This window comes from Chiloscyllium punctatum, chromosome 43, assembly GCF_047496795.1.
Source record: "Chiloscyllium punctatum isolate Juve2018m chromosome 43, sChiPun1.3, whole genome shotgun sequence".
Lineage (NCBI taxonomy): Eukaryota > Metazoa > Chordata > Chondrichthyes > Orectolobiformes > Hemiscylliidae > Chiloscyllium > Chiloscyllium punctatum.
This window is the reverse complement of record NC_092781.1, coordinates 63,723,511-63,749,306: the sequence shown is the minus strand read 5'-3', so window position 1 is coordinate 63,749,306 and position 25,796 is coordinate 63,723,511. Positions and strand designations below refer to the sequence as shown.

At 42.4% G+C, this 25,796-nt stretch overlaps 1 protein-coding gene across 1 annotated transcript; it reads right to left on the bottom strand.

Moving 5' to 3' along the window:
- Positions 1-11,106: 11,106 nt before the first annotated feature.
- Positions 11,107-25,785, bottom strand: LOC140466552 (procathepsin L-like). The gene is made up of 5 exons (XM_072562027.1): positions 25,705-25,785; positions 23,183-23,398; positions 16,089-16,254; positions 13,768-13,870; positions 11,107-11,502 (listed from the first exon to the last, which is right to left on the bottom strand). The coding sequence occupies exons 1-5, from the start codon at positions 25,783-25,785 to the stop codon at positions 11,403-11,405; spliced, it is 666 nt and encodes a 221-aa protein (XP_072418128.1). The 3' UTR covers positions 11,107-11,402.
- Between the last annotated feature and the right edge of the window lie 11 nt (positions 25,786-25,796).

Here is a 25,796-nt window from a genome sequence, read left to right as displayed (position 1 = left end):
ATGTTGTTGGTCCCAAAGTGGACCACAGCAACTGGATCATCCTTCACCCTCTCAATCTCCTTTCAGGCCGGTCAGCGATGTCCCTCTGCCGAACTCGGGTAGGCAACAGACTGTATGAGACCTGTGATCCTCCTTACAAGGTATTCTACCTATCCCCCAATTAAAAATCCCCTACAACTCTCACTTGGCTTTCGCTGCACTCTTTTTTCTCTCTGATTTCTCTCCCATATCGCTCCTCTCACTCATGATATTGAGACCACTACCTCCATCATCTGGTTTCAGATACGAATTATCACTGTGGTCCTGAATGCAATCTATTTTTCTCTGGTTTTGGTTGTATCCTGAAAGTTCGAATAAAGTTCATTGATTTTCCTTTGTTTTCTCAGCATTGTTCTTTCACGTCTGTGTTTTTCCTCTTATCTTATTGTTAAGTTTTCCCTTGATCATTCTATACTCCTTTATAAGTTCTGCTGTCTTCAGCGAACAGTATTGACGCTAAGGATGTGTAGAAAATACTGATTTTGAGGGTTTCACGATTTTTATTTAATTGAACATCCTGGCATGTACTCTCCTCACTTTATTGTTGAATGTGCAAACTTTCCGACACTTTCAGACTTGTCGAGAAAAAGTCTTCTTCCTGTCCTCTCTTGCCAAACCTCACATGACTTTATGTAAAGCGGTCTTCCCCTCATTTAGAACTTCGATTCCAGTCTGATTCTCGTCTTTTGTTTTCCATACAAACTTGATTAAAACGGAGTCTCTCATCTCCAGCATTTGCAGTTCTCACTTTCTCCTTGATTATAGTGGATTTGTGAACTACTAGATGGACTTTAAGAATTCTCCTGCCTCGAAGTCATTCACGTTATCATTATTCCAAATAATAATCGGAAAGTTGAAATCGCCAAACCAGCTCCATATGAATTTGACAATTCCTGGAAATTTACCGACATATATACTCATTTTTTCCCCCGAAGTAATAGAGGGCATATAGTACATTCCATAGTGATGTAATTGCTCCATTTGGTTTGTTTTATTTACTTTTAATTGGATAAATTCATTTGAGGAAATTCTTCATGCTTTATTATTCTGTACTCGTGGAAATTGATCACTGATCAATGTTATGACTTGCCCTCCAATTTTCACTGCTTCTTTGTATTGCTTGAAGCCTGTACATTCTGGAAGGTTGACCGACATATCCCTCTGCTTGCCTTCACTGACATTAATGACTTCAATCCTGTCTCTTAACTTATGATATCAAATCCTCCGTCTTTGATCTTCAGACCCCTTGCTAGAAAATATGTATCATTCAATCTTAACAATTTCAATTTTGCTTCACCGTGACTGCCTTTCTACTTATTAGAACCTCCTAATTTATTTCCGGAATGTTTTTTTTCTCGATCTTGCTCTGTATCTTCCCCTGATGACTCATCCTCGGGATACCTCCTCCAACCATATTACTTTAATCCTGCCCCAACAGAATGAGCAATCATTACCGGAGGGATTCAGTTCTCATTCTGCTTAAGGTACAACTAGTATGGCTTTGCTCCTACCTGACCAACAATTGTCACAATGTCCCAGAAAGCAAAATCATCAAGATAAATTTAATGCAGACTAAAAACAAAAGTAAGATTTATTCTTGTCGAGAAAGATCTATGATGTACTTTCATGGTTTGGAAAACAATTTAAGACAAATATAAATAAAATCCATGAGTGATACGAGGAAATTCAAAGGATTTGACAGACTGGGGGGGGGGGGGGGGGGGGGTTAATGAGAATGGTCGGGGAAATATTCATCCGAGTAAAGCAGCCGACCAACTGTACAATCCTGAGAAAAAGGATTCTTGAATGAGCATCAGATAAACCATAACATTCAAGTCTATGGATGACATACTCAAAAGTGGGAAGAGTTGATAGACCGTAGTTTTGGCAGAGTAGCCTTGATGGTCCAAAGGCCTTATTATTTATTGGGTGATTCGATGATTATGTCTTATGACACGAGGTAACCACCCCCCCCCCCCACCCCTCCGGCTCACTAAGTTAAATGAGCAAGACAGATAAGATTTACCCCATGCGGTAATATGAACATTTGAGATGCAAAGAACTATCCCAAAAGTCACTATTTAAAGGAAAAATTAGCATCTTTGCTTAAAGTCTATCAGGAAACATTAACTAACAACTGATTACAACTCAAATATCTCACCCTATCGATTACCTTCCCCTCTACAATACTGGTCTGAAAAAACACCTGATTAAGCTTTGCTGAAAAATTCAAATTTCAAAAAACAGCCAGCTGTTGAATCTTCTCTTGGCATCTTCCTCTGTCTGTTTGCTCTCAGGGTCGGTGTGCAAATTTTTTTACTGTGCAAATTCCATCTCCAGAGAGGTAACTATCAGAGAGTTCTGATGAGCAGCCTACATTTGCTAGTATGTTGGCAATTCTCTCTCAACTGATCAAGTTTTCTTTCTGGTTTTATACCCCAAAACATCGGATCACTTCATGGTTTTAATATTGGCAAAATACCAAATTCAAATTTGATTAGATTTTTGTGTCTTGGGCATAATTCAAACTGACTGGTTAAATTTGCATTTGCTTTTGTCTCACAGCAGGTCAGCCCGTGCTAGTTGTTCTGATCAAACGTTACATTGTTATCTTGTTCTGGGCTCTGTGCCTCTCTGAGTCCTTGCTAGCTTTCAACTGTCTTAAAGTAACAGCACACCTTACGTCATTAATGATTGCAAAAGAATAATAATTGTTAAAAGTCAATTATTTTTTCAGGTATGTGGAAAACTACAATATTATTCGTTGAAATCACAGCAACCCACCTCACACTGAAGTTATGTATCATACTTCATATTTAATGTAGCACATAATTTATTCAACATATAATACATATCAACACAGTTTACATTACAACATCTTGAAAAGGTGGCCAGCACTCTGGCCAGCATCTTGAAACAGCACACTACGTTTCAGTGATGTTGTGAATAAAATATATCAAGTTGCATTTCAGCTTGATGAATCCCCACTAGAACTGGAAAATGTTTGAGATGTTCAAAATCCAGTTTCAAAAACACATTTTTCATAACCTTTGGTTTTCTACAGATAAAATGTAGTCACTCGGCAATAATTCCTCCTTGGTCAACATAGAGCTCCGTTTCATCAAAGTTTTCGTCATTTCATTCCTCCCAAAAATTTGTAAGTTCTGAAACAAAACAACAGATTCATGGCCTATTCCACAGAAGAATATAAAACATAGAACTTGGGCTGGCATGATGGCTCAGGGGTTAGCATTGCTACGTCACAGTTCCCGGCAGCTGGGTTCAATTCCCGTCTCGTGAGACTATTTGTGTGGAGTTTACACATTCTTCCTGAGCCTGCAAGGGTTTCCGCCCGAAATCCAAAAGATGGGCAGACCAGGTGAATTGTCCATGCTAAGTTACCCGTAGTTTTAGTTGCATTTGTCTGGATTAAATGAAGGGAAATGGGTCTGGGTTGGTTTCTCTTTGGAGAGTTGAGCCAAATGGCCTGTTTCCACACTACAGTGAATCTAATGTACAAAAACACATGAAGGCCCTTCAGCCCATTGAGTGTTTGCTGTCCATATCGTCGTTCTAAACATACACAGTTTGTCTGCACATTGTCCATTTGCCAATTCGTTGGCTTTTCATGCATCTATCTGAAAGATTCTTTGGTGTCCTTATCGTATCCATTTCGAACATTTGTCCAGGCAGCATATTCCAGGCCCTGTTCACGTGCTGTGTAAAAAGACTTTTTGTTGCAAATCCCCATTTAATTCTTCCACCCCCCTCCCCCACTAACTTCAAACTATGCAGACTATTATGTGACATTTCCACCCTGTGATAAAGGCTCTGACTATCGACCCTATTAATTCATCCCAACATTTTGCAATTCTATCAGGTTTTCCCTTGGCCTCTGAAACCTCTTGAGGTCATTAATCCAAGTACATCCCTCTTCTACTGATAACTAATGAATTCCGATCCATGAAATATTCTTGTAAACCACTTTTGCACGCGAAACCCAGTCTTCATATCCTTTCCTAAATTTCAAACAGAACTGCATGCAATACTCCAATGTGGCTCAAATCTTACATGCTTACAATATGACTGGCCAACTATCGCAGTGAAGGATCATACCGATGTCAAAAAGCATAGCATTTGCCTTCTTTACCACCTTATGAACTTGTGTTGTCACTTTCGGGTACAAATGGTATTTATCCCATCGAATACTTCATCCAAAATGAAAAAGGAAATCTGAAGTAAGTTTGGAAAGCATCAAATTGAATTCAATAAAATCTACAATTAAGTTTAGATTTAATTAAAATTAAACTAGTTTGATGGATATCATGTAACTATTGAAACAGATCAAAATAACATCTAGTTTACGAACATGCTTCTTCGAAGGAAATTTGCATATCTTACCGGGCGTGGTCTACATGTCATTAAAGAGATATAAACATTCCGGTTGATTCTGAAATGGTCTTTGAAACAGCTTCGGAAGCCAGTCATGTGTGTAGATAATTGTGAACTATAATAGTTTTGAATTACTCATTGAAAATTAAATTATTCATTTATAGTGTGTGGTAATGTATACATATCTCCTACGCATATAAACATAAAAATCAATGCATTTCTCGGTCACAGTTAACTGTCAGAATCAACATAGTGGGATGATTAACAATCGTAACCGCAACTTATTATCAATAGTATATAGAGCATTATTGGCTTCGTCGGAATTAATTATTTTCTGACACTTTGTCGTGTGAAATTTATTTGAAAATGATCACTGCTAATCTGGAAGTTGTGCAGCTCATTAAGCACGTGGACATGGTTGATTTGGGTTCTGAGGTGTCACTAATATCGTACAACCTTTGAACATCATTGGTCGAGATGGACAAATGTGATAATTCCTCATTTATTAAGATGTAATGCATCACTTGGTATGGTTCGACTGAGCACATTGGGCTGAGGGACACCTGAATTGGCAAGGTGTGATAATTGTAATCCCTATCAAGAATAACAATCTTGTATGATTCCTGCTTTGACAGTCCTCAGACTTACCGCTGGCTGCAATTGATTTAAGATGCATTTGGATTCTTCGATGTTGTGATTATTTAATAGCTTACTCCAGGTCATGAGTAGTTCGCCATAGTATGTGTATTTCCTGATCTCGCTCATCCACATTAGCCAAATGGAACATTTTTTTTTCCTTTCAGCAAGTTCTGCAGTAATTGAGCATAGTTGAGAGGATGGTATGTCACATCTGATTTGCTGAGACCTCCTTTCATGTTACTAATGGGAAACAATTGGACAAACTGATCTTGTCACGTTCTTTGTCAAGTAATTGACATCTTTCCCCAACAATGCACTGGTGCAGACTTGGACAGTGTGCAAGTCACCCTGAACAATACTTTAGACAATGGGATTGATACAAGTTGCTGCTGCCAGGTATAAAGCCACTGGAAGATTGATCTCTGCATTAGATGACATACCTGCACTATTAATAACGTCTGGATTTGCACAACCTGTTCGGAGGACCGGGTTCGTTGACATTAACCCATTATTGGAATTTATACATCACAGGACCATGTCAGCTCGATGTGAAGGTGGTTCAATTTCAGTTTCTTTGTTGAATAGTTTGTATCATTAAAGAATCTCTACTGTTCGGTGAATCATTACAGATTGGGGGATACTCTGGAGTTGAACCTCAAGCACTTGTTGGAGAGTGTCTGTTTTTTGGATGATATTACTCAATATATATTAGATTGAGGGACTGGGCATTCAACGGACAATATAATGTGTTGGGATCATTTGTTTTAATTGTATTTATTTCAAAAGTCGAATAGGCTGCATTGTTTGCAACATGTGCTTCTTGGAACTGAAGTTCATTTGAAATGTTTTATTGCCTCGAACTTCCGTCGAATCCCTACACTGTGAAAACAGGTCATTTGGCCCAACACATCCACAACGACCGTCTGGAGGGTAATCCACTCAAACCCATTTCCCGACCCCATTTATCTCCATTTCCCCTAATGCATCTCACATACACATCCCTGAACACTATGGTAAATTAATCCAATCTGCACATCTTTGTGTTGTGATTGGAGATTGGAGCACACAGAGGAAATCTCTACAAACACAGGGCGAATGTGCAAACTCCACACAGACAGTTGCCTGAGGCTGGAATCGAATCTGGTCCCTTGAGCTGTGAGGCAGCAGTGCTCACCACTGAGGCACCGTGCTGCATGAGGTAGAGATACTGAATGAGTATGATGTCATAGAAGTAGATTCAGATTTTCAATTGAGTGTCTGTTTCTGTGTGTGCATATGGAGAGTGTTTGTTTTATGTGGTTGCAATCGTCTTGCACAGTTGTGAAAACTGCTGCCTCAGAGGACAAATTGCTGGAATGAACCGAACTTGACAGGCCTGGAGACAGTGTTTAAATATAGATTTGTGAAATTGCAATATAATTCCAACCGTCCACACTGAATTTTAAGGCAGGCTGATTGTAAATATATACATATCAAAGAGGAGGCGTAAATGTAATTTATAACTCTGAGATATGAAGCAGGCATCAGTATTATTGATGACAATGGTATCATTTAATAAAAATCGATTTAAAAAACTGCGGATGCTGTGAATCAGAAACAAGAAGCACAGATGTTGCTGGAAAGGCTCAGCAGGTCTGGCGGCATTTGTGAAGAGAAATCAGGTTTAACGTTTCGTGTCGACTGACGCTTCCTCAGAACTGTTGGCTCCTAGGTCAGCTTATCTGCAGAAGATAGACTGAGGGAGGGAGTAAGGAATAAGGGAATATAATCCGAAGAAAGAGATGGAATATTGAACAAATTGATATGGCCCAGGAATGTGACTTGCAAATTTATAAACATGCCTCAACAGGTCAATCAAGCAATTCTGATAGATTTTGAAAATGTTCCGTGAAAGTCTATGGCAGGGGACATTGATCATAAACTTGCAAAACCACGAATTGTGAAATTGGAAATGGCATTCTTCGGGCACAGCAACGGAAGTGGGTGATAACACTGAGGAACATGAAGGTGAAGGCCATCGAGGAATTCGCAAACCCATCCTCAAAGAAGGAAGTACTACGAGTTTTACAATTGAGTGGATTCTACAGGAAATTTGTTCTAAACATTAGTAACACTTTTAGTTCGTAGTTCGGGGGTCAACCTCCACTTCATAATAACGTGGATTTCGCTCGTGCATACATTACATCATCTGTGACATAGCTAGCGTTGAATACAGCTGCAGATGCTGGAGATCAGACCGGAAAATGTGTTGCTGGAAAAGCACATCAGGTCAATCAGCATCCAAAGATAAGGATAATCAACGTTTCGGGCATGAGCCCTTCTACAGGAATGAGGAGAGTGTGCCAAGCAGGCTAAGATAAAAGGTATGGAGGAGGGACTTGGGGGAGGGGCGTTGGAAATGTGATAGGTGGAAGGAGGTTAAGGTGAGGGCGATAGGCGGGAGTGGGGGTGGGGGCGGAAAGGTCAGGAAGAAGATTGCAGGTTAGGAAGGTGGTGCTGAGTTAGAGGGTTGGGACAGTGTCAAGGTGGGGGGAGGAGAAATGTGGAAACTGGAGAAATCTGAGTTCATCCCTTGTGCTTGGAAGGGTCCTAGGCGGAAGATGAGGTGCTCTTCTTCCAGACGCCGTGTTGCTATGGTCTGGCGATGGAGGAGTACAAGTACCTGCATGTCCTTGGTGGAGTGGAAGGGAGAGTTGAAGTGTTGAGCCACAGGGTGGTTGGGTTGGTTGGTCCAGGTGTCCCAGAGGTGTTCTCTGAAATGTTCCGCAAGTAGGCGGCCTATGTCCGCAATATAGAGGAGGCCAAATCGGCTTCGGGGATGCAGTAAATGATGTGTGCGAAGGTGCAGGTGAATCTGCAGCGGATATGGAAGGATCAACACGATGCTGGAGGAAGAGCGCCTCATCTTTCGCCTAGGAACCCTCCAACCACAAGAGATCAACACGACAGCTGGAGGAAGAACGTCTCATCTTCTGCCTCGGAACTCTCCAACCACAAGGCATGAACTCAGATTTCTCCAGTTTCCTCATTTCCCCTCCCCCCCCCACCTTGTCTCAGTCCCAACCCTCGAATTCAGCACCACCTTCCTAACCTGCAATCTTCTTCCTCACCTCTCCGCCCTCACCCCCATTCCGGCATATCACCCTCACCTTAATCTCCTTCCACCTATCGCATTTCCAACGCCCCTCCCCCAAGTCCCTCCTCCCTACCTTTTATCTTAGCCTGCTTGGCACACTCTCCTCATTCCCGTAGAAGGGTCCATGCCCGAAACGTTGATTCTCCTCCTCCTTGGATGCTGCCTGACCTGCTCTGCTTTTCCAGCAACACATTTTCAGGTCTGATCTCCAGCATCTGCAGTCCTCACTTTCTCACTACATAATGATTAATTCACTGGAAAACGATTTTCTCATCGAATTAGAAAGACCCATAACCGTTGTTTCTGACAACCCGGACAACTGTCAAATTGAATAGAAATCCAGCATGAGACCTGCTGCAAGCGAGCTCCACCGCAAACAGCAACAAACAGGAAACACAACCAAAGTCAGCTCCGCTCCCTGAGGAAATTCTAGCTGACCGCCGCTATACTAATCATTTATCTCCTCACCCTGATCATCCTGCCACGGGATGATTGGAACTGGGGGCAGGTAAAGAGAAATTTTAGGTGTTCACGAGTTACGGGTCAAGCAGATTAGATGTTGTGTTTGCGCTCATGCCTCCATGTACTCCCAAGAGTGAATTCCCCTGAAACCCATCCCCTTCAACAAATCAGAAATCAATGGCGGCTGGAACGCGACAAGTCCCTGAAGTAACCTCTCTCAGCTTGTCACCGGGAATGGAAAGTTACGGGTGTAAATGTTTGGCCCACTGGAAACCCGCAGGGTACCCATTAAACAAACTTTAGGGATAGGTCTTCGCTTATGCAACCTTTCCAACGATACCCCGGCACTACCCCTCAGAGACTCGACCAGACAGTGCAAACCCCTGTAATCTATCAGCCTCAAAAACAGCCATCCAATCAGATGGAATGCCGGCTGGCGCCAGTGCATGAACTCGTTGCTCCTCACTCCCGCAGCAAAGTGGTCCACGGGAGAATACAGTTTACTGATCCTTCACGTCCTCAACGTAACCAGCCAAAACACCAAACCCGAGAGAGAGTTCCAGACCGACAATTTGAGACTCTGTAATGGTATCTATGCTATTTGTGGCCACAAAGCCTAACTTTCATTATCCTGACCTAGAAGCTGTTATGTTGTATATGCGGTGCAGTCTCATTTGCATATCATTCCCAGTATTTCCCTTTACGACACCACCATATCACAGGAAGCGAAGCCTCACCGAACTTGACCTGGTTCTCTCTATCCTTTCACCCAAATACTCGATTCAAAATAAAAAGTCATCAGCTGGCCCCCACCTTGGAGGAGGTAGCCAACGACCAGCTGAATGTCAAAACTGTTGGCATCCCCAATGGCACCCTGCAAAACTGGATGATCCAGGACTATCTGCTGTTCGAGACAGTGTGCGCATGCACCCTCATCGTTTCCAATTGCTGCACTTAATTACCCAACCCCAGTGAGGACATCAGTAACCCAGCCTGGCATATCCAATGCACTACCACTGTACTGCTCAACCAAAAACCAAATGGGACCTATGGAACTGGGCAAGAACTGTGACAGTTGTCCTGGAGCACAGCCTTGCGACAGGGATTCATATTTGTCATTACTATCATTGTCGATACCACACCTCTTGCATGGCTATTAAAATGTGTTTAAATCGCCAGCGTTTGTGCTCCAAGGTGCTACCCCCGCCCCTTTACCATGGATCAATGAAGGCCCATTCGAACAATAACTTTGCAACCGACACGGAATATGCAGCTTTGGACTCGGACTCCAAATACAACACAACTGATGCTGCCCCAACGGCGTCAGATAACCTTCTGGTTCTTGCGACACAGCCTCTTCATCTCAAACCCAGTTCTCAGACAAAAACAAAAAAAGGAGGAATTGTCAGAGAAAAGAAAATGAACTAATCTGCGTGCCCACTAAATGATTGCAGAAGCCATGTCGGTTATTAACTAAACACAACATACGCAAAATACCTCAACTTGACTACAACGAGCTCAGTAATAAAACAGCAAAACAAGCCATTTTCTAAACAGCTTCCAGACTCAATGAATACACTCCTGAGATGATCTGACAACAGTATTCCTAGCTCACAATAGCATCATCTCTATCGAAGTGATGAGAGGACATCCCCAGTCTCCTCAAGTACTGAACTCCACAAAGCCTCCCTAGACTGAGTGACACCTGATACGACGGAAGATTGCACACCACCCTGCATAAGAATTGAAACGAGGATACTGGAGATGAGCACCTGCACTAGACGAGGAACGGGCACCCCTGTTACAATTACATTGTTTTCCATTCAATATAATTTAATTCATATTGTCTTGGAATTAACAATGCACGACGTGAACACGGATGTAAAACTATGCACACTATTTGTATCTTCAGCACGGGATAAAGAATCCTGGAATTATCTGTGCAGTATGTCCATGCTGTACCACTCCTAGCAATATCTCTTGCCCATGATATCGTCAGAAATAAACCAGTATTCGTCTAATTCACAAGATCTGTGTGTGACCTCTTTTTGTCATTTACGATTCTCCACCAGTATTGCTTTGTCATACTTAAAGTACTCAGTTTTCCAGTTTTTCCATTCAGTACCAATCAATAGGTGAAATTGCATATTCGCATTTGTCTGAACTGAATCTCATCGGGACACTCCCATTCTACAGCCTGGCCAGCTTAACCTGTTTCCAGGAGAGTTTCCGGTTAGACTCTGTTCAATTAAGCCTTATTGTCCTCAACAACCCCATTGCATTTATTCAGTAACGGTGCTGTTGTCAAAAAACACAGACTCTTCACATTTTCTGTGCATTTGTCTACAACATGTTTGGTCAATATATTTCATAGCAGTCAACACAATTCATTAGGCACAAAGCTAAATACATTCTTTGGAACAAACAAGCTCTGAAAATGATTGCTGGCAGCCTTTATTATATTGTTGGTCATCAGCAGTACATGCAGATTATTGTCTTCTACAAGCTGGAGAATTTATTTATTCTATCATTTACAGTGGCTATATGTATCAATGAGACAATGCCATTGGTTTTATATGAAGCGGTAGAAATGTGCAAAAATCGTTATTATTTCACTTTTTAAATTTGCAGCAGACAATTAAAGCAATGTCCTTGAATGAGTCAGCAATATCAGAAATGATCCGGGTTTTCATTCAGCTGGGATTGATGCAGCTCTGTCTTATCAGTTGGCTCGTTACACGATAGGGTACCGCACAAAACTGGCAATTTCACAGTGATTACCTCTATCCTTAGCAATTTTGATGTACCCGTCATCACCCCAGTCTGTTCCCCAGCTGGAAAATAAGAAATTCGATTGGTGTTAGAATCAAAACGCTGATAAAAGGGACACATTTGGAGAAGCAGCTGTTTTAACTCTGGTATACAATTGGAATTATTATAGGGACTGAATTCTGGAATTACTGAGCTAGATAATGAGTTGGAAAGAATAATTTGCATCAGGCTGGAAAGAGACAATTGTTTTCTTTTGCATCAATTGCTGATAAGTACAGTACGTATGGACTCACTACAACATTTAAAATGACATGAGGTGAGATCAATATCAGGGATAGGTCTGCAGCTGTAGTAGATATGAAGGGGAAAGTGAATAGGGACGAGTGAGAGCTTGAAATATGGCCTCTTGTAGATTTCCTTCTTGCCTTATGGAAGATGAGATTTTCTCAGGTTTTTTTACCATCATCGTTTGGAGATTGCCTGCCACTGGATCGAGTGTATGCAGAGCATGAGTTGATTTGGGCACAGGTTATCCAGTGTCTCCTAAACTGCAAGGATACTTCGGCCTTAAAATTTGTTCCATATCCGGTTACCCTGCCCAAATCACATTTCCAGCTTTACTAAACAATTCCAGCACCCATTACACTGTAATACTGTCTACCATATTAAACAACAATGTGTATTTTGTATAAGCTACCCACATACTGTTTCTTCTGGGAAATCATGTAGAAATGTGTGTGTGTGTGTGCGTGCGTGTGTGTGCGTGTGTGTGTGTGTGTGTGTGTATTCACCCGAAACACAGGACTTATTTAATCAAACATTTTGTATCCAATCTGGCCCTGAAGATGGGACTGCTTCTTCCAAACCTGACTGCCGTGATTGTAATGATGGCAGCCAGCGAAGCCTCAAAGAATAAATGGCTGAAAGGAGACAGACGGTGGTAGTTGATGGAAAATATTCATTCTAGAGTTCAGTTACTAATAAAGTACCGCAAGGATCAGTTTCGGATCCACTTTTGTTAGTCGACTTTTATATGAATGATCTGAATGAGAGCACAGAAGAATGGTGGACTGATATGCGGATGACATTAAGTTTGTTGGGGTTGTGGATAGTTACTAAGGATGTATGGATTGCAGAGATAAGTAGATAAGCTGCAGAGCTATGACAACAGGTGGCGAATGCAGTTTAACGCGGTAAAGTGTGAGGTGATTCAGTTTGGAAAGAATCCAATGTAATGGGCGAATGGTCAGATTCGTGCTTGTGTAGATGAGCACAGAGATCTCGGTGTCGAGGTACATCGATGTTTGAATGTTGCCTCCCAGGTTGATAGGGTTATTGGAATGGCATATGGTGTGTTAGCTTTGATTGTTAGGGGGATTCAGTTTCGGAAACAGGAGATCATTCTTCAAGCCGTACCAAACTCTGTTGCAACCACATTCTGGGTAATATGCACACTTCTGGTCACCATATTACAGGAAGAATGTGCATGCTTTGGAACGGGTTCAGATGAGATTTACTGGGAACTCGCCAGTTATGGAGGGAGATAGCAAAAGGAAAAGCTGAGGGAGTTAAGGCTGTTTTCGTTCGGAAAAAGTTTCAGGTGAATTAATTGAGACACATAAGTTAATGAAAATATTTGATAGGTTGGATAGTGAGAGGCTTTTTTTTCCTTGAATGGCGAGGGTTGGCAGGGGGGCTTTAAAATCAACAGAGATAGATATTGGACAGATGTCAGTGGTAGTTTCTTTCCTCAGATTGTTGTCGGGGCTTGGAACTCTGCCTGCATCAGTGGAGGTATTGCCACATTTATGTTCTACGTTCCAGAATTGGGGCTGTTAATCTGATCCCATCAGTGTCCGAGTGACAAGTGATTATAGCTTTGTCCTTGTTTCCCTGTGAACAGGTTGTACAGTTGGGTTTGAGATATGACTTTGCCGCCCATTTCCCCAGGAAATTGTGTTCTCTTGTTGTGTATAGCTATTAATTTTAACCGTATGTTTGTAATTTGTACTGGTAAGTTTAAAAACTGGTTGTGATTCAGGGATAATGAGACTCTGATGCCTGCCTCTGTGCGAAGCAATACTTCAGACAAGAACTGTACACTTGTAAGTGCAGCGTTACTTGGTGATGGGATACCTGCCTCTGACGTTGTTTTTAGATATCATCTCAGGCAGCACAACCATTAAGCATTCACTTCCAGATAAACACAGAGTTACGTGCTCGCTGAACAGATACACAGGTTGCAGCAAAGAGACAGGAAATTCATTCCATGCCACTGTCCCTTCTCCGTCTGTGATCAGGTGTTTGTTATTTCAAAGAGTACGGACCTGTTTTTAACCAGCCAATACTTCATTCCATCCTCAATTCCAAAACCAACCACCAGCACTTCAGCGGTTACATATCCATTGCAATTTTCATCATAGTAAACTCCTGTAAGGAGACACATATTAAATGGTTTATCTGTGAAATATTTAATTAGTGTTAATTTAGCTTTGATTAATGAACACTGACATGTCTGTTTGTACTAACTGTCTTCAAATTGATCGTCCTCACTCCTCACCTTTACGTCTGTTGACTTTAATCAATGTTTCCCAATGACATCGCCTCCGCCATTCTCACTTCCTCTCGGCACATCCTTCAGAGACATAGACTTTTATAGCGTAGAAATGCTTCGAACTGGTCGATCGAAATAGTCCATGCTGAGCACATATCCTCAAGCAATCTAGTCCTATTTTCCAGCACTTGGCCAATATTCCTGTAAACCATTCCAATACATCTACCCATCCAGATGCCTTTTCTAATGTTGTATTTGTATCACTCTCCACCACTTCCTCTGGTATTTCATTCCAGACACGTACCATGCTCTGTGTGAAAATATTGCTCCTCAGATACCTTTAAATCTTTTCCTTCTCACCTTAAACGTACAGCCTCTAGTTTTGGACTCTCCTCCTCTTTATTCGTCCCAAACCCGTTATTGTTCATGAACCTCCATAAGCTCACCCTTCAGTATCTGTCGTACCAGCAAACAAGGCTGCAGCCTTCTCAGCTTCGGGCGAAAGTGAGGAGTACAGATGCTGGAAATCAGAGTCCAGAATAGACTTCTGCTGGAAATGCACAGCAGGTCAGGCAGCATCTGAGGAGGGAGGAAAATCAACTTCATCAGGAAGGGCTTTTGCTCGAAACTTGATTTTCCTCCTCCTCAAATGCTGCCTGACCTGCTATGATTCTCCAGCAAAACTCTAAGCTTGACTCAATTCAGCCTCACTCTAACCCTCAAATACTTCAACCCTTGCTAAGTCCTTGTAAATATTTTCTGGATCCTTTCAAATTTAACAACATCTTTCTTACAGCATAAAGTCCAGACTTTAACATAAAATTCTAAAACTGGCCTTACCAATGTCTTTTGCAGCTGGAACATGACATCCCAAAGCATATACCCAATGCACTGACGAATGCTGCTTCCACTACCCTGTCGACGTGTGACTCTAAAATCATGGAACTATTCCCGCGGGCCCCGAGATCTTTTTAAAAATAACACTCCCTCAGGCCCTGAAACTTTCTGCATACATTTCTTTACCTTCTTTAATTGTCTCCTGTCCATTCCGGCTGGCACTGGACCACCATCCCTTTTCTTATTTAATTTCCTTGTTCCACCCAATCGCAGACTATCTGTTTTTTAATTGAAGGTCCGACCTTGATTACATTCTTCCATTTTTTAATAATTTTTGCTGTTGTTTTTATATCTTGCTGAGATTATTTTCGGTGTAGAAATAATTTACCAGACATTTGCAGAAGACACTGAACATGGTATCTGACCGTGTGAAATATCGGTTTGCTGCCATGTGTGTTAACACATTCTATGAACTTACAAAATCCTACACCTGGGGTAATGAAGGAGCTCCACTCTGCATTCAGTATTTTTCGGGTTTGTCTCCAATTGTGGGTTGTACAGTAGAAGAGTTTCGTGATTTGAAATGTTGATGGAGTCAATAGGGAATGGCCCTTCAAATGGAGACGACCTGTGTCATCATCACAAGGAAGCTGTGCAGGCGTCCACCTCCCTGTTCAGACCACCGTCTTTGCAAGTCATCTCGAGTCGCCACACGAGAGGAGATCAAGAACAGAATAGAAATAGCTGCTCAGAGAAGAGGTGGAGCAGAGAGTGAAAGACTCTCAGCAGGAGGCCAAGAGATTTCAAGTCGAAGGTCTCGCCCTTCCTCTTAATCCAGCTACAGTGAGTGTATCGTCTTCAATTTACAATTAATAAAACGCTGACATGTGCAGGTCCTCAGCAGCACATCAGGACAGTTACACCTCACTGTCAGTTCTCATAGCTATAGAACAACGTTTGACCTATTTGCATCACTCCGAATGGGAGCAGGTCCATTTCTCATTACCATTCATGATCTCACCTTGTAGCATAGTCTAGCTTTAACTCGATGATATCTGACAGAACTGGACGGCATGTAACACGGGAGGAGTGTAGAGAGGGACAAGGGTAAGGGTCATGGTCCATGGTGAACTTTGCAGTAATATTAATACCAAAATAGTGACAGTAAATGTGTCTGTAGATTTATGATTTCTAATATCTTTTCCTGAACAGTCGATAATCTGATTCAAAGTCATCATCCAGTGCTCTGCGACTTACCTCCTTTATAATGTTGAAAGGATTTCAGACTTGCATTAATCACAGCAGTCATCGGTCCTATCTCTCTCACTGCTTGTTCCAATGCTGCCTCGCCTCCCCAAACCCAGTTGTAGTCGGTGATTTTAGCAGCAATTTTATCTGATTCAAATCTGCAGTAGTCTCCATGCTAAATTTTAAACAAAATGTTCAAAAGGAATATTCATTAAGATCATAATAAAGTTATTTTTTCTTTGCTTGACTGGTTTCTGCATTCCGACTTTGGCAGCTAATTTATTTTCCCAAATCTGTGCGATATTTGTTCACTATTTGTTTAGAAAAAGGCACATTTTGCGTGACTTAGCACGAAAACAAACTGTTGTTCTAACTCGTCCACGCCGGTCACACATCCCATTTGCGACCACTTGGCCCTGAACACTTCCAATCCATATACCCATCACCGTACCTTTTTAATTTTGTAATTGTACCAGCCTCCGCCACTTCTTCAGGGAGGTCTTTCCATACATACATGAAACTCGGCGCGAGACAGTTTCAACTCAGATCATTTTTAGGGTTTTCTTGTGTCAAACTTAATGTTCATTGCTCAATGTATTCGAAACATTCTACACTGAGACCAAGCAATGGTATTACAAACGACTTGAAATGTGAGAAAGTAACAAAAAATGTACTTTGCTTTAACAACTCAATATCCCAATCAAGCTCACCATCTAGTTAGCTCATACCGAAACAACATTAGAAAGAGTTGAGGCTCTTCACAGTTTTCGGTCGACTCATCTGAAACTTGTGATCATACAGAAGTGAATTAAATTCTTCACATGCAGATAAACGTTTCCCAAACCGTCAATAATGACATCATTAGAGTCATTGGATTACAATTAATTAGTATTAGTCTCAGTGCCTATTCAGATATTTCCCCTTTCATCTTAAGGCTCTGCTCTCTAGGTTTGGACTCCGAACCCATGGCTAAAACATTCTGCTCTTTACCCGATTCATGTCTTTCATGATTTTATAGACCTTCATAATGTCACAACTCAGCCTCTGTTCCTCCGCTTGGAGAAAAGCCCCAGCCTATTCAGTCTCTCCCGATAACTGCAACCCAATCCCAGCAAAATCCTTGTCAATATTTTCTGCACCCTGTGAAAGTTAACAACATCCTCCCTTTAACAGAGCAACCAAACGTGTGTACAGTTTTACAAAAGTGGCCTCGCCAATGTCCTGTTCAGCTGCAATATGACGTCCCAATACCTGTATCAATGTTTTGAACAATAAAGGTAACTATGCCAAATGCCTCCTCCACCATCCTATCTATCCTCGGCTCCACTTCCAAGGAATTACATACCTGCACCCCTCGGCCTCTCTGTAAATTCTTGCATGTTGGAAATGATGGAGTATATTGATTGTCTAAAGAATGGTCTCAATGCCCGTGTTTAAACGAAAATTGGACAATTATAAATGTGGTGACTTTGCTACTCTCTGATGGAGTAAAGATTCTTGTCAATAATTTTCAATTACTTCTCAACAATGTTGCAGTTACTTCAGTTTCAGGACACAGGGCAGAACATGATGCCAACTCTGGGGTGAAATTGAGACTGGGAGTGATATCGAAATGGGTGGGTGTGTGTAGCAGGATGAATTGCCACATACACCCAGATTTAAATTCAAGATGGCTTAAAATGTAGTTGTGGCAGACTGTGTCAGCGTTCATTCAAACTTGGCTTGGAGAAGGTGTGATGAGTTGCCTTCCAGAACATTTGCAGAATTTTTGCTCGGTACTATTCTGTTCGAGAGGGAGTTCAAGGCTTTTGACCCAAAGTCGGTGACGGAATGACAATAAATTTCTGAGCAGGGATGGTGAGTGATTTGAGTGGATGTTGCAGGGAGTGGTGTTAACTGTACCTACGACCCTCCTTGGCGGAAGTGACTTTCGGTTTGGAAGGTTCTGTCTACAGTCCATCAGTCCACTTCACAGCTGTAGCTCGTGGATTGTACATACTGCTATCACTTTGTGATGATAATGGAGGGAATTAATATTTGTGGCTTTGATGCCAAACAAATGGAGTGAATGTCCTGGATGGTGTCAAACCTCCTCAGTGTAAAAACATAGAACACTGAACAGTGCAGCACAGTGCAGGCCCTTCGGACCCCAATGTTGTGCCAAACATTTATCTTGATCTAGGGTCAACCTAAATACACACCTCTCCAATTGCTGCCGTGCATGTGCTTGACCAGCGGTCGCTTAAATATTCTTAATGTTTTTAACTTTACTAACAAAGCTAGCAGTGCAGTCCACGCATCAAAACCTCTTTGTGGAAATAACCTACCTCTGATATCTTCCCTTTGCTTTCTCCAGTGGTCATAAACGTATGACCTCTCCCCTGACAGCCAATTTCCTGGGTAAACATCTCTGGTTACCTTCCACTTCTTTATCCAAGCCATTTATATAAAAACAACATTCCTTAATCCAAAATCTTTAACCAAACAATCCAAAATCCTATATCTGCGAACATTTTTCAGTACCTTGCTGACCACAGACGTAAACCTACCATACAATAATTTCCAGGTTTTTTCCCTATTTACTTCTCTGAAGAGAAGTACAATATATGCCTCCCTCCAAACATGAATAACTACTATGGAGAGGTTGGATTCAAAGATCATTGCCAGAGGTGCGGTAACCTAATTCCTCACATCTCGTAGGAAATGTGGATAAATCTGATCTGGCCCTCGAGATTTAATCATACTCATGCTTTCCAGAATTTCCACCATATCCACATGCTTAATATCAATCTGCTCAAGCCTATTGAGCTCTTCCACAGTATTCTGTCTAACATCAAGCTCCCTCTGTCTCATGAAGACAATAGCAAAAAAACTCATTTTGCTTCTTCTCTACCTCGCCACGCTCAGTGCTTCAGTTCCCACCACTGGCTTAGATCCAGCTTATGCTCTCTCAGATCATTCTCTTATTCCAAATGAACGTGTGCAAAACATTTGGATTTTTTTCAAATCCTTCCCGCCAGGGCTTTCTCATGCCCCCAACCAGTTTTCCGCAGTCCATTTTTGCGTTCTTTCCTTTCGACCCTGTAATCTTCGAAATATGCGCCAGATCCTCTTCTACTCTTGTCATCCAGGGCTCCTTCCCTTTACAATTCCACACCGGTCTCATTGGGACAAAGTTATTCAACATAGCAAAAAAATGCTCCACATTTCGGTTGTGCATTTCCGTAAAGCAATTTTTCCTAATGTACACTCTACAGGTCCTGTCTAAGAGCAGTAAAACATCCCGTCCCCAGATTAAATTCCCTCTCATAAAGTCAGTTTCCATTCCTCCCCATGGCGACCTCATATTTGAGGCATTTGTGCTCTCTGTCACCAAAATGCTCTGCCACTGAGTTATCTGGCACCTGGCCTGGCTAATTGCCTCGCACCAAATCCAATATGGCCACCCCAGTCGGCATATCTACTTATTGCGTCAGGAATACTTCCTGGAAACACCGAACAAAATCATCTCCATCCAGATAATCTGCACCACGGATTTTCCAATTAATATTGTGGAATTTCAAATCACCCTTATCAGCAATTCTGTTATATCTGCACGTTTCCAAGATCTACTGCCCAATCTTTCTAATGTCTGTAGGAGACAACCAATAAAATAACTGTTTCTTTCTTTGTTGTCGGAGCTGCAGTCATCCAGGGAAGTGGAAGTATTTCACCATATCCTTGCCTTTTGTTTAGTTGATGGAAAGGCTTCAGAGATGTTGATAGTGTGCAATTCAGTTGTGGTTAAATTCTCTCCCATGTTGGATTATGTCATTGTCTGGCACTTGTCTGGTAAGAATGTTATTTGCAGTTTATCTTCGCAAGTGGAGATATTGTCCACACTTTGCCGCATTGGACACAGATTTCTTCATAATATGATAAATTCAAATGGTGCTGACAATCGTGTAGATATTCCCCCTGCGTACCTTTTGTATTGACGACCAGTGACGAAGCAGCTGAAGATGGCTTTGCCAAGAAGGCTACACTGAAGAACTCCGATCGACATGTCCTGAGCAGAAAGACATCAAATAACTGCAAACACCTTCCAGTGTGTTCGATATAATGACAACTAAAGGAACTTTTTCTTCCCATTCCCATTCACTCCAAATTTTCTTGGGCTCCTTGATGTCACGTCATGCCTTAATGGAAAGGGGTGTCATCCTCACTTTAACACTTGAGATCATGTCGTTTCCCCAAATGTGGAGTGTAAATTAGGGACTAAAGGTGTCATGAATCACAAGCCGAGTATTCGTGCTGGAGTTCAAACTGAGGCTGCCAAATTGGCAATTTATAATACTGAGAAGTTCTGATACCAATGCCAATATAATTCATTCAGCGGTGAGTGAGGTGCTCAACATGAGAGGAAAACGACATGCAAATGTGTTCAGAATTGATTGTAGATTTAGGGGTCTGGAAATATCAAGTACCAGTTGAGGAAGGGTACACCTGCTGATATGTGACCTTACTGCACCACACCCCACCCCAGCTAAACTCACTCCTACACAAAGCTGTGTTGTGATCGTCACCTCCACTCCTCTCACTCAATCACTTACTGTTGGTCTGTTACCCAAGATCACTACCAGGCCTCAGGTTTTTGTTGTACGCAATGTTACTGCCTTCCTGTTGAGCAGGGCCACTGGCCTCTGGCTGGTAATGACCACTCCTTGGTGATGTCATTTGTGCAAAGCCCTTCTCTTGTCCAGCTCAGTGTCCGAATCACAATACGGACACTGGCGCTTCATGAAAAGAGGAGACTCTGTCAATGTCGACTTGCCAGCCAGTGATTGAGAGGCCATCAACTCCATAAAACATAGCCAGAGAATAGGTTTAGTTTAGAGTGCTGCGCAGTCACCAGATCATGTATTTCTGTCATATGAAGAGAGTGTTTCTTTCGTTCAGTTGTTTATTTGGCCAATGTAACGCTGGCGTTTGGAGTACAGAGTGGATAGGCAGACAATGAACTTAAAGTCTGCGTGGCCTCAGGAACAATTCAACAGTGTTGGCACAAACCCAAAACAAAAGCGACAGCTGTCCTGGATAATAACGCACAAGTCATCTACAATGAGTCCAGACATGAGAGTGTGGAAGAGCTGGGGTAAGTGCTTGAAGAGTGAACTGAAGAACAAGGTGAAACTGTGTGGCATTGAGACAAAGAGCTGGGATTTGCAAGCAAGAGGCTGATCCCAATCAAATCCAATACTCGAGGCAATTGTGATGTGTAGAAAGACAACAACGGCTTCTGGAAGAACAACATCAACCGTAAAGCAAATTACGCAAAAAAGTCTTCTGAGTATCGATTCAAGCCAAGTTTCTTAATTACAGCACAATATGCCAAATGTCAACCCAGCAAGTTGCACGGTAAATGACACTCCTAAAGAGTAAACATCTCTCTTAACAAAGGACCATATTTACACACAGACCTTCCAACGACATGAGCACATAATTCGAAGATTTCTTATCAAACGTTTATAACTTCTTATCTCTCACAGTCCAAACGTAAGTTGTTCCTTTTCATGTAAAATTAGAGTGACTGACCAGCCCAATGGGGTACATGGGAGAAGGAGACAGACTAAAATAGTTACCTTTATTCCTGACTCTTCAGATCTGTCCTTCGCTGTGTTAGGATGTTAACTGTTTTGTGGATGGTGCACGTCCCCGTCTGAAGGACAGAACATGCTGAATGTTCCGTTGATTCAGCTGAACGTCACATCCAAGTATCAGAGAATCCACAGAATGTAGAAAGTGCCCATTCGGCCCTACCGTATCCCTGGAACACTACGTCTCCCAGGGCTGAAACACCTAACCTATAATTCCATGCGCACTATAGTTAGCTTAACATAGACAATCCCCCAACCTCCACACCTTTGAACTGTGGGAATGGTGAGCATTAGTTCACAGAAATGGAAGTACTCCTAACTCCTCAGACACATTGTACGAGGTGTTGTGTCAAGATGTAGGAGAGCATTCCAAGATAAGGTTGAGATGACTTCGAGTGCGAAAAGATTATATAGTCCTTGCTATTTGCTCCATCATGGACATGCTGGTCAGGCATGTGTCCCCTTCTCTATCACCGTCGGAATGAAAGTCGCCCAATCTTTGGCAGCATCTTGACTCCGCTGATGCCTTGGTTACAAGGAGGTCTTGATGGACATCAGTAAAGTAGATGGCACTGATGCTGCTGGGCATGACATTTGTCCAAACACGATTCTGTTGTTACCACGAGGCTGCTTTAGATATCGCTTATTAATGCAGTCACTGCAGTTGCTGCCGGATCTTGTAATGGGCCGAAGCTGCATTGCTTCCTCCATGAATCTGTGATGGCGACCTGCACTGACAGGAACCCAAACTCACGTTCTCCTAATCTCCATGAATCTGTGCTGGGTACAGATCATGACAGGAACCCGAAAACACATTTCCCCTCTCTCCATGAATTTGCGCTGGCCAGCGATACTGACAGAACCCAAACTAATCTTCACTCTGACTCAATTAATCGATGATGGATGCAGTAATGACAGGAAACCAAACTCACCTTTGCTGCCTCCATGAATCTGAGCTGGATACAGATACTGATAGAAAACAAAACTCACCTCCGCTTTGCCTCCATGAACCTCTGCTGGATGCAGACACTGACAGAAAACTGACCCACTTGCACCCAACCTCCATGAATCTGTGCTGGATGCAGATGCTACCAAAATCCCAGACTCACCTGCACAGTTAATTTTGTGAATCTATGATAGATACAGATATTGCCATGAACAAAAACAGAGCTCATCTGCTGCCTGCACGAAACTGTACTGGATATGTACACTGCCAGGGATTTAGACTCATCACCGCCTGAGCAGCCATGAATTATGGTCAGGACAGGAGCCATCAGGAACCCAAACTCGCTTGGCTATCTCCGTTATGAGTCCATGCTGCTCGACACACTCACAGGTTTCGTTGCTCTTCACCAAGAGGTAATTAAAATAAACTCCAACGCAGACAGGACCGAAGAAATAAAATAAAACGAAATGAGAATGAATCCCGACTCCACCACAATCTTACGAGAAGTCTTGGGGATTTACCTTTCCTATGTAAGGGTAAGTTTCAGCAGAGTTGATGCCTCCAAATTGAATCACTATCTCAAAGGCGCCCGGTGCGGAATAACCATAGCATCCAGGTGTGGGTCCACAGTCAATCAGATTCTGTTCACTGAGAGAAACCAGGTTGCCATGCCTTTTTGCCCACTGTCCTTCTATGGCACCAGTTGCACTGAAAGCCCAGGAAGTACGACATTGACCCTAGTGTTGACAGAAATATAACCACATTAAATCATATTGATCGAAAAACGATATCCAGTTTTCATCTAAATTCATTTGGAACACAGTCTCACACTAAAGCTCTTAGTCTAAATGTTTGTTCAAGTTTCTCAGAATTACACGGAATCTGTGAATATCGGTGTGCCTGGGTTCGGATTTGATTTGATTTATGTATTGTCACGTGTCGCGAACAACAGTGAAAACCTTTGTTTATGAGCAATATAGGCACATGATAGTCTGCGAGGATGAAGAGATCAAAAAAGACTTGGACAAATGGTACATTGCAGAGAGTGGGCACAAGGCAAATTCAATGTCAGCAAGATCAGTAGGATTTGAGCAAGACAGCCTCATAACCATCTAATCACAGCTGGGGAAAAGCTGTTCCTGCACCTGTGGATGTGTTCAAGCTTCAGTATCTTCTACCTGACGGAATGCATGTAAGGAGTACATTACCGGGGTGAGGTAGGTCCTTGGTGATGTTGCCTGCCGTTTCGTGGCAGCGAGATGTGTAAGTGGAGATCATTGATAGAGTATTCGATTCCATAATGGTCTGGGCTGCGCACATAACCTTCTGTAGTTTGTTATGATCCTGAGCTTCGCAGTTGTCATACCAGGCCTTCAGGACCCAGACAGTATGCGCTCAAAGGTGCAACTGCCGACGTTAGTGAGGGTACTTGTGCACATGCCAAAATTCCTAGCTCTCTGAGGAAGAAGTGGCGTTGTTGTAAACACATGGTATTTTCCAGAAAGATTGACCATTATGGTCAGTCTAGGAAATTTGAAATTTTCCATTCTCTCAAACTCATTCCCATTGATGTAGATGGAAGCGAGTTGTTCTCCTTTCATTCTGAAGTCAATTACGTGTTAATTAATTTTACCAAAATTAAGAGAGAGAGAGAAGCTATTCTCATTGCACCACGTCAATTATCCCTCTATCTCCCTTCTGCCTTTTCATTCATTGTTGTCATATTTCCCTCCTGTTACAGTGATGTCGTCAGTGAATGTATAGTTGGTGTTCGTTCGGGATTCGTGGGTGTAAAGGAAGTACAGTAAATGGTTGAGCATTCATTATTTGGGGACGCAAATGGTGAAGGTTATTCGGGAGAAGGTGCAGTTGCCTATCTTCAATGATTGGTATCTGTGGTTCAGACAGCTGCGAATCTAGTTGCAGACGATAAAATCATGACCAATGTCACAGGGTTTTGAGTTCAATGTGGAGAGGATAAGAGTGTTGAAGGCAGAGGGGTAGTCAATGAGCAGGAGTCTGACAAAAGTGCCCTTGTCCAGATGTTCAAGGTGTGCAGGGCGAGAGATATTTCACCCATTGTGGACCTGTTACTTTAATAGGCAAATTTTAAGTGACTGAGGCAGGCAGGGAGAATGGAATTGATGTGGACCCTCACCAGCTTTTCGAAGCACTTCATGATTATTGTGCTCAGGTCACTGGTCTGTCTTCATTAAGGAACAATGCATGAGTTTTGTATCCTCACTTACGAAGATGATGGTGGTCTTCTTGAAGCAGATTGGGACTTCAGCTTGTAGAAGAGAGATTTTGAAGATGTCGGAGAATTTTCCACTAGCTGGTCCAAACTGGAGCTGAGTGCCTGGCGGGGACAGTATTTGGGCCAAGCAGCGTCCTTAGGGTTATTCCCAGGAGGACTGATCTGATTTCTATAGCAGTGACCAACAACTTGAAGCATTGACATGGAAGAGGATTATTTGATTATGAAAAGTCTTCTTACTAGCAAAACTTGTCTCATTATTCAATTTCCTCTCTTGACAAGTTCACGAAATGCATTGGCTACAAGGGAACATAGCATGGCTCTCCGAGAGGGACAGGATGAATGCTGTTTCCGATTGGTTATAAACGACCATGGTGTTCGACCAGAACAAATAACATCTCAGGGCAAGATGCACAGGCTCCAGTTGTATGGGCCTTGAGCATGAACGATGGCATCTGGCATTTGCTCGTCCCCCGTCCGGGGATAAACCATAGTCTGGTGCCGAGGTGGGGAGTTGTCCTTGAGTCTGCAATCCAGAGACTTGGTTTCAACAGTCCTTTGGCTACAAAGTGACCAGTTCGGGGATTGGGAACTGTTGTCTCAGGAAGAAGACTTTGCAATTCTTCGCCTCTGAGGACTGTGCGTTGAGAGGTCTGGGAGATTGCAGTTGTGTGAGAGGATGGGTGATAACACTATCTGCAATGGTGTATAAAATGAATCTTGGATGGGAAGGGATTCCATCAAGTCGTTGGATGAGGTGTGACGGTGTGAGCAGCACAGCCTTACCTCTGCAAACCTTGCTCCTCCTCCTTCCACATGCGACACCAAGCTCTCAGTACACACGTTGGTCCGATGTGACCATGTCATTGGGCATCATG

Excerpts from the sequence above, each read along its gene's own strand:
- LOC140466552 (XM_072562027.1), bottom strand. The coding sequence starts at position 25,785 with ATGACATGGTCACATCGGACCAACGTGTGTACTGAGAGCTTGGTGTCG. Across the intron at positions 23,399-25,704 it reads GAGGAGCAAGGTTTGCAGAG|GGTCAATGTCGTACTTCCTG; the intron begins GTAAGGCTGTGC and ends TGTCAACACTAG. Across the intron at positions 13,871-16,088 it reads CTTTCAACATTATAAAGGAG|GAGTTTACTATGATGAAAAT; the intron begins GTAAGTCGCAGA and ends GTCTCCTTACAG.